The sequence below is a fragment of the Vicia villosa genome, unplaced genomic scaffold (genome assembly GCF_029867415.1).
Source record: "Vicia villosa cultivar HV-30 ecotype Madison, WI unplaced genomic scaffold, Vvil1.0 ctg.000485F_1_1, whole genome shotgun sequence".
Classification (NCBI taxonomy): domain Eukaryota; kingdom Viridiplantae; phylum Streptophyta; class Magnoliopsida; order Fabales; family Fabaceae; genus Vicia; species Vicia villosa.
Genome location: NW_026705235.1, coordinates 619,033 through 634,786, shown reverse-complemented (window position 1 = coordinate 634,786; position 15,754 = coordinate 619,033). Strand labels below are relative to the sequence as shown.

Sequence of the window (15,754 nt, the reverse complement as noted above, 5' to 3'; positions counted from 1 at the left end):
TCAAAAACACAGGTAAAGCATTCCGAATCAATTGAAAAGTAAAGCAAATGAGCTAAGCAAACTAAAGAGCCCATGGATAACCATGGATACAAAGGGTGCTAACACCTTCCCTTTGTATAACCTACCCCCTTACCCAGAATCTCTCAAAGGTCTTTTTTCTGTTTCTTTTATAAACCTTTCCTTCATTGGATAAAATAAAAGGTCGGTGGCGACTCTGTAAACTTTTTCAAAAGTGACGCGAAAGCGTCCGATCGACAAAAAAGAGTCAGTTCACGTATCCCACCCACGGAGGGGTATGGCCCGAAAGGACGGTCCACAATGAGTATATGAGAATGTTTTTCTGAAATATGTATGAGCAATGAAGAAAATTTCTCAATGAAAATTGAAGGATATGGAACATATTTGTGAGATAAAGGTTGTGAATTTTTATGAAAGAGGTGTTTTTTGAAATATGATATACATGGTAATTATATGTGTCTTTATTCCCTTTATAATGGTTTCTAAATGATAGAACAATGCAATGGTTGAAGGTTTGAAATATAATTTCGTTTGGATTCAAAACATGCTGAAAAAGTCCCACTGGTTCAGTGGTAACCGGTTACTTGAAATGAGGTAACCGGTTACCATGTAACGTTACCTTCTGGATTTTGAAAATATTGCCCAGGTAACCAGTTAGTTGGTTGAGGTAACCGGTTACTTCACCTAAAATTTGCCAAAAACAAGGAAACAATGGCGCTGCTAAGTTGAGGTAACCGGTTACTTGGTTTCTGGTAACCGGTTACTCTGGAGCTAAAATGTGAAAAAAACATATAGAAATGGCTTGAAAACAAGGCAATGATATTTCTTGATAGGGTAATGCATATGTATGAAAAAAAGGAAATATTTTTTAGCACTAAAATGTCAATGTTTAAGTTTTAGCTTTTACCAAATATTTTGAAGATCAATCATAAGTCTAATCTTCATAAAAGTTACAAATGATCCAAATGCCATCATAGTTCTTTTGCTCATCTTTTTTATATTTGTTGACTTCATCAAAACAAATGTTTCATGTAATTATGGAGAAGCTTGAGATTACAGTATACAGTGCTATGAATGTGGGGGTTTTGGACACATCAAACCTGAGTGCCCTACATACCTTAAGAGACAGAAGAGGGGCCTATTTGTAACATGGTCTGAAGAGGACTCTGATAGTAGCTGATAACACGAAAACGTATCGTATATTTAGCTTAATTTATATGCATTATTATTCTATTTTATTTTGATTTTATTATTTTATTTTGTATTATGCCGGTATTTCTATTTGTTTTCAGGAATTTATTTAATCGGAGCTCGCAAAAGAAATAATCGTAAAAAGGAGCTAAAATGAAGAGAAATTGCTTAAAAAGACATTTAAGTAAGGAGGTGCAAATAACAAGAAGCAAAGGCCCAGAACACACGGAAGCCCAACACGCACCGGAAGTCCATCACGTGACGTGGGGCACTTTGAAGCCCCAGCCGGTGGGCACAAGGCCCTCTCTGCCGTTCGGCACCCCCTAAATACAAGTGTGTACCCAGGCCCAGAAGAGACTCTGTTTTCAAAAACGCTATTTTCTCTCCTCCAATTTCTACCCCGTGAGCATGCTGTTACGAGACATTTCCAAGATCAATTCAAAACCTAGTGCTGCTCTATAAATACAACAAGACCTGAACCAGAAAGAGAGCTGGGAGAACCCTAGTGCCGTATTTTATTTCTTCTGCAATTTTATTTCCTTCTCGAACTAATACTCTACAATAGTTTTCCACCCCGGAACACTATTGTGTTTCAATTTCTTTCAAGCTCCAGATTTCAGTTTTAGATTCAGTTTATTTTCAGCAATTGATTCTGTTCCGAATTCAAGGATTGATACTTCAAGATTATTCATTACAGTCTAGCATTTTAATTCAAGTTCATTTATTAGCTTTAATTATTATTCTCTGTTTATGTTAGTTATTAGAATTATGTGCGGATTATTTTTTACCTGCTATATCTGTTCTGTTTTATCTATTAAAACAATGTCCGGCTAAATTATTTTTAATCGGTATGTAAAGTCACATAACCGAGGGAATCGAGTAACTCTGTCGACGTATTTTATTAATTAAATTTATTTATCTGGTATTAATTTCTAATGCTTATTTTAACTGTTTTGTAACGAGAGTTAAAAACAATAGAAGTTAGGATCAATAAAAACGAGAGTTTGACATTTTAACTGGACAGTAGAAATTAAACATTAACTTTAAATATAGCGAGAGCGCTTTATGGTTAATTAGACTTCATCGGTTTTCAAAAATCATTTTAAACTTTATTTGATACAGCGAGAGCGCTCACTTAGGTTTAATAATGAGATCATAATCAACAAACACGAGAGTGTGAGAGGAAGGTTTTTAAACAAGTGATTTCTACAGAAAGAATATTTTAAATTACGAATTCACGTCGATAGTTTACTAGATCCCCGACGTCCGACCGTTACATACTGATTATATTCTCGCCTATTTAATCAAATTATATTCCTTTTAATTCCTCGTCTGATCATAATAAATCAAATATTAGCCTTAGGTTTACGTAGTAACGATTAACTACACTAGGTCGATTCTTAGTCCCTGTGGGTTCGATATCTTTTAAAACTACGCGATAGACTGTGCACTTGCATTCATAATCACAGACATACCCCATTGTTGCGATCACGTTTTTGGCGCCGTTGCCGGGGACTAATTTAGTCGACAATCGTAATTAACTGTTACGTTGTAGAGACTAAGGCAACTCAATTATTCTAATTCCCTTTGTGTATGCAAAGTAATCGCTCTCGAAGTGAAGACTTAGTGCTGCCAATTCCCGAACCGGAGCGTTCTATCACTGTATCACGTCGATTACGATGTACTCGCACTCTTGTTCCTACTCCTACTTCTGAACCAGTTGAAGAATCAACCATGGGAGAACAGCCGCGTCCTTTCAAATCTTACGATATTCCTTCGCAAGCTGAACCTCACAATAGCATTGCTGCTCCTGCTATTGAGGCGAATAATTTCAAGCTAAAACCATCGTCGTTGTCAGCTGTACAACAAAATCAATTTTCTGGAAATGCGACAGAAGATCCTAATCTTCATTTGTCAGTGTTCTTGCAATACGCAGACACTGTAAAGGAGAATAATGTCAATGCGGAAGCTATCCGACTGCGCCTTTTTCCTTTTTCACAGAGGGATAGAGCTAGAGCTTGGCTCCAGTCTTTACCCGCCAACTCTGTCACGACCTGGAATGAACTTAAGAAAGTCTTCCTGGCACGTTATTTTCCACCTAGTAAGACCGCCATGCTAAGAGCCCAGATCAATGGGTTTAGACAAAAAGACAACGAGTCTTTATTCGAAGCGTGGGAGAGATACAAGGACATGCTTAGACTCTGTCCACATCACGGATTAAAAGAATAGTTAATTATCCATACCTTCTACAATGGTCTCCTCTACAATACGAGACTTACAATTGACGCCGCCGCAGGTGGCACACTGATGGACAAAGCATATGCTGATGCCTATGCACTTATCGAGAGTATGGCTCATAATCATTATCAATGGGGAAGCGAGAGAGCTCAATCAGAGAAAACCTCTGCATAAAAATCTTCAACGAAGAGTGGGATGTACAAGATAAGTAGCCTCGACCGCGTTAACGCCAAAGTCGATGCCCTAACTCAGAAGATTGAAAACCTCACTATAGCACTTGTAGTCGTCGTGGCTGCTGTTTCCCCAAATTGCGAAATATGCGGGATGTCTGGACATGCTGCCCCCGAGTGCCATCTTTGGGCAGGAGTTTCCCCCGAACTAGTAAACTATGCTCAAGGAAACCCCTACTCAAACACATATAACCCAGGATGGAAGAACCACCCTAATTTCTCGTACAAGAACAATAATGCTTTGTACGCACCTGGTCAAGCACCCAGTGTACCACCTGGATATCAAAAGGCACCATTCGCCGCTCCTAACGTCCCTAGGAAGTCTAACTTAGAATTGATGATGGAAAATTTCATAGCCACTCAAACTCAGACTAATAAGGATTTCATAAACCAGAACGTGCACACTAATAAGCAAATCAAACAGTTAGCAACTAAAGTAGACGCGTTGGCCACTCACAACAAGATGCTTGAGACACAAATCTCTCAAGTGGCACAACAATAAACACCTACTGCCGCACCTGCTGGGACATTTCCAGGACAGCCACAACCAAACCCAAAAGGACATGCTCATGCTATTATTCTGCAAAGTGGTAGAGAGATGGACGAACCGACTGACCCTAGGCTTAAAAACCCTGCTATGTTCCAAAGCCCTAGGAAGACAACTGAGGAGGAAAGTAGACCCAAGGATAAACCAAATGATCCGAAAGAGAAAGAGGACAAGGAAGGCGAGACGGAGGAAAAGAAGCGCCATACATACCTCCACCACCTTATAAACCACCTATCCCGTACCCTCAAAGACTCGAGAAATCTAAAAACATAGGGCAGTTTAAGAAATTTGTCAAACTTCTTAAACAGTTGAACATCACAATTCCGTTTACAGAAGCCATTACCCAAATGCCCTCATATGCTAAGTTCCTAAAAGAAATCCTATCGAATAAGAAGAAATTAGAAGATAATGAGACCGTAATACTCACTGCCGAATGTAGTGCAATCATCCAAAATAAAATGCCACCTAAGCAGAAGGACCCAGGAAGTTTCTCCATACCTTGCAATATAGGAAAATTTGTCATAGACAAGGCTCTATGCGACTTAGGAGCTAGTATTAGCCTAATGCCTTTGTCCATTTGCGAGAAACTAAACATGGGAGATCTAAGACCAACCAAGATGTCAGTACAACTTGCAGACCGATCTGTCAAGTATCCTGTAGGTGTTCTTGAAAATGTACCCGTCTGCATCGGACGGTTCTACATCCATACGGATTTCATAATTATGGACATAAAAGAAGACGTCAACACTCCTATAATCTTAGGAAGACATTTCCTAGCTACCGCTGGAGCCATTATAGACGTAAAGAAAGGCAAGTTGACATTTGAAGTAGGTGAGGAGAAGGTCGAGTTTATTCTAGCCCAATTCCTTCAAGCCTCAGCTGTAGAAGATACATGTTATCTGGTGGATGTTATTGATGAATGTGTAAGAGAGATAGGATTATCAGAAGAATCTTACTCTGAAGTTATAAAGATTTCGATGCCCCTGATTTTCGAAGATGACAATTGGCGTCTAGAATATCGAGACGATAGTTTAAGCGAATGCTTAGATTTAACACCCAACCTTATGCCTTGCCCAAAGAAATCAGCCTTGGATCTTAAACCATTACCCAAGACTCTTAGGTATGAATACCTAGACGATGAGCTCAAAAGACCAGTAATAGTCAATGCAGAGCTAGGAGCCATAGAGACCGAGAAGTTATTACAAGTATTGAGAAAGTATCCATCTGCATTAGGATATAACATTGCTGATCTGAAAGGAATAAGCCCTTCCATATGTATGCATCGCATCATGTTGGAAGAAGATTGCAAAACCTCTAGGGAGCACCAAAGAAGGATTAACCATATCCTGAGCACAGTAGTTAAAGATGAAGTTACCAAACTTCTGAATGCTGGAATTATATATTCAATCTCTGATAGTCAGTGGGTAAGTCCAGTCCATTGTGTACCAAAGAAGGGAGGCATAACAGTTACCGTAAATAAGTCAGGCAAACCTATAGCCGAAAGAAATGTGACTGGAGCAAGGATGTGTATTGACTATCGTAAGTTAAACAAAGCCACAAGGAAAGACCATTTCCATCTTCCCTTTATTTACCAAATGCTCGAACGCTTAGCAAAACATTCGTATTACTGCTACCTGGTTGGTTACTCAGGATTCTTTCAAATCCCGATTCACCCTGATGACCAAGAGAAAACAACCTTTACGTGCCCTTATGGAACATTCGCTTATAGACGAATGTCTTTCGGATTATGCAACGCCCCTGCGACATTTCAGAGATGCATGATGTCGATTTTCGCTGATTACATAGACAACATCATGGAAGTCTTTATGGACGACTTCTCTGTGTGTGGGGAAGATTTTGAAGGATGTCTCTCAAATCTAGAAAAAAGTATTGGACAGATGTGTAAAAGTTAACCTCGTCCTAAACTGGGAAAAGTGTCACTTTATTGTTAAACAAGGGATTGTACTTAGACACGTAGTCTCTGAAAGAGGAATTGAAGTCGATAAAGCAAAGATCGAAGTAATAGAAAATCTCCAACCCCCAAAAATAGTTAGAGAGATACAGAGCTTCTTAGGACACGCAGGTTTCTATCGAAGATTCATAAAGGACTTTTCTAAGATCTCTAAACCTCTGACTAGCCTCCTAATGAAAGACGTTGAGTTTAATTTCAACAATGAATGTTTAGAAGCCTTTGAAGTACTAAAGATAGCCCTTATATCCGCACCCATAATGCAACCACCCGACTGGAACTTACCATTCGAAATTATATGTGATGCAAGCGACTATGCTGTAGGAGCAGTCCTAGGCCAAAGGAAAGATAAGAAACTCCACGCAATATACTATGCAAGTAGGACCTTAGATCCTGCGCAAATGAACTACGCCACAACCGAAAAGGAACTCTTGGCCGTGGTCTTCGCGTTAGATAAGTTTCGTTCCTATCTGATAGGAGCAAAGATATTAGTTTATACTGACCATGCAGCCATTAGGTATCTACTAGCTAAACAAGATGCAAAACCTAGACTATTAAGGTGGATCCTACTACTACAAGAATTTGATTTGGAAATCAAAGATAAAAAGGGAACTGAAAATGTTGTAGCCGGCCATTTATCTAGGATGGAAGGTGTTAAGACAGAAGAAACACCAATCAACGATGATTTCCCTTATGAACGCTTAATAGCACATTTAGAATCCGAAAGCGACACATTGGAACAACCTAAAGCGCAAACCATTAAGACACTAAGCACCGGAACCACACTGCCATGGTATGCTGATTTCGTCAACTACCTAGCGGCGAGAGTGCTTCCGCCTGACATGACTTATCAACAAAAGAAGAAGTTCTTCCATGACCTTAAACAGTACTATTGGGATGAACCCTTACTATTCAAGAGAGGCGCTGATGGGATATTCCGCAGATGTGTTCCGGAAGAAGAAATAGAAAGCATAATACATCATTGCCATGATACCCCCTATGGTGGGCATGCAAGCACATCAAATACATGCGCTAAGATTCTGAAAGCCGGTCTCTTTTGGCCCAACCTGTGGAAGGATGTTCATATCGCTGTTAGAAACTGCGACCGATGCCAGCACACTGGAAACATATCTAGGCGACATGAAATGCCATAAAAGGGCATTTTAGAAGTAGAAATCTTTGATGTGTGGGGGATCGATTTTATGGAATCTTTCCCATCGTCCTTTGGTAATAACTACATACTTTTCACAGTCGATTACGTATCTAAATGGATAGAAGTTGTAACCTCACCCACAAACGATGTGCAAGTAGTGATTAAGTTGTTCAAGAATATAATCTTCCCGAGGTTTGGTGTACCAAGGTTAGTCATTAGCGACGGAGGATCCCACTTTATATCTGGAATTTTCGAAAAACTCTTAGTGAAATATGGAGTCCGACACCGTGTAGCAACACCTTACCACCCACAAACTAGTGGACAAGTTGAAGTCTCGAATAGACAAATCAAGCAAATACTTGAAAGGACTGTTGCTACATCTAGGAAGGATTGGTCAACTAAGTTACACGAAGCACTGTGGGCGTATTGAACCGCCTACAAGACACCCATAGGAACCACGCCCTTCAAATTAGTATACGGTAAATCTTGTCATTTACCGGTAGAACTAGAGCATAAAGCCTATTGGGCAATAAAAACGTTAAATTTAAGTTAACTGCCACAGGCGAAAGAAGGCTATTGGATATCAACGAGTTGGAGGAAATTAGATTGGATGCTTACGAGAATGCTAGGATTTACAAAGAAAGAACAAAGAAGTGGCACGATAAACGCATCTCAAGGAAGGAATTCAATGAAGGAGATGTGGTGCTACTGTTTAATTCTCGACTTAAGCTATTCCCAGGAAAACTTCGTTCAAGGAGGTCTGGTCCATTCGAAGTTACCAAAGTATATCCGAGTGGCGCTGTCGAAATTAAAGGAAAATCGAGCGATAGCTTCGTTGTAAACGGGCAGCAATTGAAACATTACCATATAGTTGAAAACAAAGACTACATTGATAGTCTTAAGCTCGTAGAGTTAATCGTCGAGTCGTAGAACTAACCATCGGTTCGTCGAGCTTGCGACGTTAAACAAAGCGCTTTCGTGGGAGACAACCCACCTTTTAACTTTGATTTTCTTTTAAATTATTTTAATTTTAAATGTTTTATTAAAATTTATCTTCTTTTCTTTCTACACTCTATTTTCAAAATACTAACTCTTTGTTTTAAATCATACTAACTTAAAACTTTTCTTTCTGATTTTAAAAACTTCCAAGGTACTAACCACTTTTCTGACTTTAGAGATGGATTTCACTGATGACATGGTAGTTACTTTTGGGAGTGAGGATCAGCAGAGACGATATGATATTCTGGCACAGCGTGAGATGGGTTTCACCGCTTTCTCGCATGATGCGACTTTGACAGTTCTAGGTATCCGGGAAAGTGTGCATTTTATGCTTCATCAGATTGGATGGGAGGATCTCCTTACCACCCGTACACCCACTTTCCGCAACCTGACCTTAGAGTTTCTGAGTTCCCTCCGATATGAGCCTATACTTGGATTAGGTTTCAACAGAGGAAGAGTTTCATTCAAGTTGTTTGGATTCACCTACCGCTTCACCACCCGTCAGTTGGCCGAGTTACTAGGATATCCCACAGGCATGGATGCCTTAATGGAAGTCGATGATGAGTACTTCCCTGATAACATAGTTGACTACTTTTGGAGTACCATATCTGGTAGAAACCAGAATGATCTACGACTCTCTTCAAAAATCCACAATCCTGCCATTAGGTATTTCCAGATGATTCTAGCTTTCACACTTTTTGGAAAACCTTTGTGCGATACTTCGGTGACTAAGGATGAGCTAGGCATTATGATGTGTGTTTTCCAAGCCAGACCGGTTATGGGAGTTTCATTTATGCTTGCTAGGATGGCCACTTTATCCCAAGATACCATCGGTCCTATCCTTGTAGGTGGTCTTGTTACTAAGATCGCCCGTGCTTTATCTTTGAGAGGCCCGCTTGCTAGATTGATCCCTTATGGAGGATTTAAATCCATGGACATGGAGTTTTGCTTCAACAAGAGCCTGATTAGCAACTACGAGTCTCCACCTTATCAGCTTCTCGTGAACTATGAGCTGGTTAATCATTTTGCTTTGCCTTGCATTAGGTTCACAAGTGTTCACAAGAAAGAGAATTGGATTTATGACTTGGAAGGATAAGGTGAGAATGACTTCGAGGAAGAAGAAAGTGATCCGAGGACACCGACTGGCTACTATGACATTGATACTACACCTGATGAGGATGTGCCTATGGTCGACGACGCTGCTGCTATAGAGACCCTTCGGTCCATCCCGACAGTTTTCATCAACACTTTCAGTCCATCCCGCCTCCGAAAAGTGGCTAATTGAAGACCGCTAATTTTTATTTCTAACTTTTACATTTAGATAATGAGGACATCGTCTAGTTTAAGTGTGGGGGAAGGGAATGCTTAATTAGGATTTATTGCTTTAAGTAGTTTTAATTTTCAGTTTTTCAATTTCGGTATTTTAGTTAGTTAGTATTTCTATTTTCAACAAAAAAAAATTAATTTTCAGTTTTTGATTCTAATAAAATTCAGTATTTTCTTCATTCTGTTTTTTTATTTTTCTGCTCTATTTTATCTACTAAGTCTATGTGTGTGCATCACAAATTTTGTTCCTTCTTTGTGTTAGTGTTTGTGTTCATTCACTGCTATAGTTAGTAAATAAATATTGTTGTTATATGAAACACAAAAAAAAATGTCAGTTTGCTACCTATGCTTTACTCTGATATTGTTATGAAAAATTGCATACTGATATAGGCTATTATCTACTTTGCTTAAATTATATACACACCCAATTTAAATACTTTGACTACCAGTCAAAGTTATTTATGTCACTTATGTCATTTATGTTGGTCCAATAAGATAACATGCATCTTGGTAAAAAAAAAGCAATGAATGGAATCTCTGCAACACTGAAGGCATGCTGCACACACGCAAAACAGACGCACATGCATGTACATGCATGCCTGCCGTCCGTCAGAGGGGGCCCTACGTCGACCGTCCCAACCCCCCTTCTTCCGTTCGCCATCTTCTTTAAATGAAGAATGCATTTGTTTCGTTCCAAGACCAGAAGCAACCAATTTTTCTGCTATTTCAAACTTCTCAGTGCTAAATCAATTTCCATTTTCATCTTCAATTCAAACCTCACCTTAATTTCCATTCAGTACTCAGTCAATCTATTTTCAACCTTCACACCACTATATCATCCCACTGCTACAAACAGAACCACAAGCATTTTTCTGCTATTTCTCCAAAATTTTCTTTCACACTTCCAGCAGAAAAATTATCATGGCTGACCTCAACAACCAGAACGAAGAAGAGTTTCCTGGTGTCATTTTCCGAAACGGAGAAGCAGGAGAAATTCAACGAAACCGATACCGAAGTTTCTCTCAAAGAGGGGTGGTAGCATCAAGATTCGCCCATATCGAAAGCTTGCGAAGTTTGGGGCTGTTTGAAACCGGTGTGCAAATATTACTCAATAAAACGGGTTTATCATTCGTGAGCACACTAGAATTCCCCACATACGAGGCATTAACTTTGGAGTTCCTAAGCTCTTACATTTACAACACACCCACCGACGCTTCCCACAACCTTATCAGAACCGCTACTTTCCGATTATTCAACCGAGAGTACACCTTGAATCAAGACTACTTAAGCACGATCTTTCAGTTCACACATGTTGAGGGAGTCAACTATAGAATTCCGCCCGAGCTTGAATGGCCAAGAACCTCAAATGATATTTGGCGTCGAATATCCGGTAATGAAAATGTCGCTCCCGACATGCGTTTCTCTTCGCAAATTCATAACCCGGTTATGCGTTACTTCCACCGCAACTTAGCTAATACTATTTTCGGAAGAACCAACAGCAACAAAGTCAATGGTAAGGAGTTATACTTCTTTTATTGAGCTTTTACCAATCATCGGATCAATGCCAGCACCTTCCTTATGTCTCATATTCAATCTCTCGTATCAAGAGAAGGAAATGCACCATTCTGTGTAGGATGGCTTGTCACTAGTATAGCTCGAGCCCTCGACATGAATGATAGGCTCGAAAATCTACCTTCTCTACCGCCCGTTTTTATGGATATCAATAACTGCAGAGCTGGACGCCTTATCAAATCAAGACCAGACGGAAGGTACAACCTCATGGTTCGAAACAGGGAAATTCGTAGGATTATACTGCCAAACATCGAGATAACAAGGATAGACCGCAGAGACAACTGGATCTATGATCTCGACGCACCTGCTCCTGGTGGAAACATACAGGATGATCAAAATAACACGGATAATGTGGATGAGGTTGAACAAGAAATGGATCAAGGAGAGCCCCATCCTGATGAGAACCCCCAACCCAATCCTGAAAATGTTGCTAGACCATCTGGACATCAACCGCGAAGAAGGAATCAACCAGTCACACTGGATGATGTGTATAGAGAGATGATATGCAACCACGAAGAAGAAACTCAGTGTCATCAAAGGATTGAGGCGAGTTAGAACAAAATGATGACGCTGATGCGTCAAATGCAAAGAGATCAACACGACTACGCGTACTGGAATGATTGAAGCATTGCAGACCTCGCGGAAGAAATGAATTGCTTGACATATCGTGTTGAAGGTTTACATGAGTATGTGTACCATGCTGGGATAGTTCCGCCTAGAGACGGCGATGAAGGTCGAAGAGGAGGAAGAGCACGAACCCGAGGGAGAGCACGAGGAAGAGGAAACGAGTAGTGAGTTTTCACCGTTTCTACCACACAAAGTCGCATTGAGGACAACGCAACGTTTAAGTGTGGGGGAGGAAGCTTGCTGCTTTTCATTTTATTTTTTCGGTAGATTTTAAATTCCTAGTATTTAATTTCCATTATTTTTAGTTATTCCCCTAAAAAAAATTAATTTCTTGTCATTCCAACCCATGTGCTCTAAGTTTAATATATGCGAGTATCTTTCCGTTTGTCGAATTCTCCGCCTACTTGAACCATAAACCTTTTTTATTATACGCATAGCCTGACACACTCGAAAAGTACAAGAATACAACAATTTAAGATATGTTAGAACCGAGGCACTAGTAAACAAAATTGCTACAGTCTTGACACTCTAGAACTCTGATTTATGCAAGACTCAATTTAAGTACCTATTATTTCAAAGTCTTTAACCTCTAGCTTTAAAGTAGCTTCGAGTAGTTTATTCAGCAGTCGGCACCGTCTTAAACACAAACTACGTAGAGAGCCGATGAATATAAGTGAATGATCCTGGAAAATTTTCAGTAAAGAATTTTTAAAGATTGCTCTGACTAAGCTAGGTGACCCTCACCCGGTCATTTAACCCAAAGGATGTATATCTCGCAAACAATAAAGAAACCTATTGTCAGTTGGTTCAAGGGTATCTGGTATTGAACTTGGTAGGGAGAATTACGGTTCGATCCCCCGCAGCTTACAAACGGTTAAAGAAGTGGGTACCACAGAAATGTGCCAGAGCCCCGTGCTCATAAGGATCAGAGTCACTAACCGGTTACTCTACTATGTGCGTGTGAAGATAAAGGGCTTAATGTGATTGCGCTCGAATGAAAACAAGCAAAATCTAGCGAAAGGGTCTAGATGAGTTGTAATAGCATGATTTGGATTGGTCTGCATAAGCTGGAGTAATCTAGTGTGGCTACTGTATCTTTAGTGTTTACATTAAGCTTTCGTATCTCTAAAAAAGTATCGCCGCGACGTGTATGAATCGAGATGATTGTCATGCATGTGTAAAATCCTTTTCTCGATTGTTTGCTTGAGGGCAAGCAAAGTTCAAGTGTGGGGGAGTTTGATAACACGAAAACGTATCGTATATTTAGCTTAATTTACATGCATTATTATTCTATTCTATTTTATTTTGATTTTATTACTTTAATTTGTATTATGCCGGTATTTCTATTTGTTTTCAGGAATTTATTTAATCGGAGCTCGCAAAAGAAATAATCGGAAAAATGAGCTAAAATGAAGAGAAATTTCTTAAAAAGACATTTAAGTAAGGAGGTGCAAATAACAAGAAGCAAAGGCCCATAACACACGCAAGCCCAACACGCACCGGAAGTCCAGAACGTGACATGGGGCACTTTGAAGCCCCTGCCGATCGGCGCAAGGCCCTCTCTGCCGTTCGGCACCCCCCTAAATACAGGTGTGTGACGTTAGTCACACACCCAGGCCCAGAAGAGACTCTATTTTCAAAAACGCTATTTTCTCTCCTCCAATTTCTACGCCGTGAGCATGGTGTTACGAGACATTTCCAAGATCAATTTAAAACCTAGTGCTGCTCTATAAATACAACAAAACCTGAACCAGAAAGAGAGCTGGGAGAACCCTAGTGCTGTATTTTATTTCTTCTGCAATTTTATTTCCTTCCCGAACCAATACTCTACAATAGTTTTCCACCACAGAACACTATTGCGTTTCAATTTCTTTCGATCATTTTAAACTTTATTTGATACAGCGAGAGCGCTCACTTAGGTTTAATAATGAGATCATAATCAACAAACACGAGAGTGTGAGAGGAAGGTTTTTAAACAAGTGATTTCTACAGAAAGAATATTTTAAATTACGAATTCACGTCGATAGTTTACTAGATCCCTGACGTCCGACCGTTACATACCGATTATATTCCCGCCTATTTAATCAAATTATATTCCTTTTAATTCCCCGTCTGATCATAATAAATCAAATATTAGCCTTAGGTTTACGTAGTAATGATTAACTACACTAGGTCGATTCTTAGTCCCTGTGAGTTCGATATCTTTTAAAACTACGCGATAGACTGTGCACTTGCAGTCATAATCACAGACATACCCCATTGTCGTGATCAGTAACCTTGAAGACGAATCTGTCAAACATGTAAATGCTTTAACAAGCATATGGACATCCGATGAATGTGATTCAGCATATGATGATCTAGTTGCATCATACAGAGAGTTATGTCTCACAAGTGCTGAATTATGTGAAGAAAAGGAGAAACAAAAAGATCTGGTGCATCAACTAAATGAAGAAATGAAAGAACAGTTGAGGACTATCTATGAACTGGAAGAAGAGATTAGCTCTCTATAATTTGAACTTAATAAAGCTTAAAAGTTAGTCAGAGTGCATAATATTGGGTCTGTCTCTCATGATGAAATCCCTCAAGTGGGAAGAATGACAAGGGGCATGAGTACCCTAGGGCTGAATGAGAAAAAGAAGTCAGCTTTAGACTCTAGTCATCCCCATACTAGATCAAAGATGTAACATCAAATGTCTTAACATCCTGACAAGAAGAGTACGGATTTTGCCTCGACCTCCAGAACCAAGGAAGATATGACCTTTGAAAGCTCATCTGACGACCTGACTGTGTTTAGAGAACAGTTCAACAACATAGAAAATTCCAGGCTAAATCATGAAGGGTGTGATCAACGAAATAAAATCATATACCTCAAGAAGCATAAGAAAGGCTCAGTTGTGTCATGGTCAGGGGAAAGGTTTAGAGAAAAGAAGATCATAACTAAAACGTGGGGATCTGATAAAGAACCTGATGAGTCTGATATTGAGTCATATGTAGGAGAATTTATAGTGTGTGAACTTGTAGAAGGATTCTCAGAAACATGCTTGGAAAATGAAAAACTTCGGGAAAAAGTAATAGAGCACAAAAATATTACTGCTCTACTACAGGATGAGAAAAAGTAACTATTTTCAATCATTGAGGATCTTAAGGAAGATGGTGTGATGCTAAATCAGACCAACACAACATGACTCAAATAAGAAGGAGGTCAAGTACAGGTACCACTTTGAAAGATGAGAATCATCGAAATGGAAAGGCGACTAAAAAGATCAGGAATCTTAACTCAAGAAGCCAAGAAATTGAGGAGGCTCCTCAAAGGCAGAAGTAGAAGATGTTGAGACCTGTGTCCCAACATCTGAAGGTAGCACAGAAAAGGTACAATAATTCTCAACATAAACATCTTAAATGCGATCACTGTGGCAGGTCTGATCATTCAAAGGCTACATGCTACAACTTGACAGGAAATACCAAATAGATGTTGTCTCATTAAGGGAAACATACTAAGACAAATTCAAAGTCAAAGAAAGTTTCCATTCCTAGGACAGGTGCGAAAACTGCGTCTCAAGACACAAGCCATGCTATGCATGGAAGAAAATCCAAGTTAATGAAGGCTGAAGGCTCAAGAGGAGGGAATTATGCAGGTGTCATGAGTAATGACCTCTCTAAGGTCAAAATGGTGAGTTCTGACAAAAGAAAGTATGCGGACTCGAAAGTTATAGTTCGCAAGAAAGAAAATAGTGACCCTATCAGAAAAGAGAATATTGTCAAGACAACTGCATCAGCAACTGAAGTAAGCTTTGCTGAAGATGTTTCAAAATTTGATACCAACATTGAAGAATCTAGAGCAAATGCTGAAGCTGGAGAAACTCAGTTTGTTGTCAAAGACCTAG

The 15,754-nt window shown here is 39.5% G+C and overlaps 1 protein-coding gene and 1 non-coding gene across 2 annotated transcripts; one reads left to right on the top strand and one right to left on the bottom strand.

Annotated features, from left to right (window-relative positions):
• Positions 1–3,321: 3,321 nt before the first annotated feature.
• Positions 3,322–3,428, bottom strand: LOC131628850 (small nucleolar RNA R71). Its single transcript, XR_009291910.1, has one exon. It is a non-coding gene; the product is annotated as a small nucleolar RNA R71 (small nucleolar RNA).
• A 3,967-nt stretch (positions 3,429–7,395) lies between these two features.
• On the top strand, positions 7,396–8,276 carry LOC131628843 (uncharacterized). Its single transcript, XM_058899651.1, has 2 exons — positions 7,396–7,763; positions 7,919–8,276. The coding sequence occupies exons 1-2, from the start codon at positions 7,396–7,398 to the stop codon at positions 8,274–8,276; spliced, it is 726 nt and encodes a 241-aa protein (XP_058755634.1).
• The last annotated feature ends 7,478 nt before the right edge of the window (positions 8,277–15,754 follow it).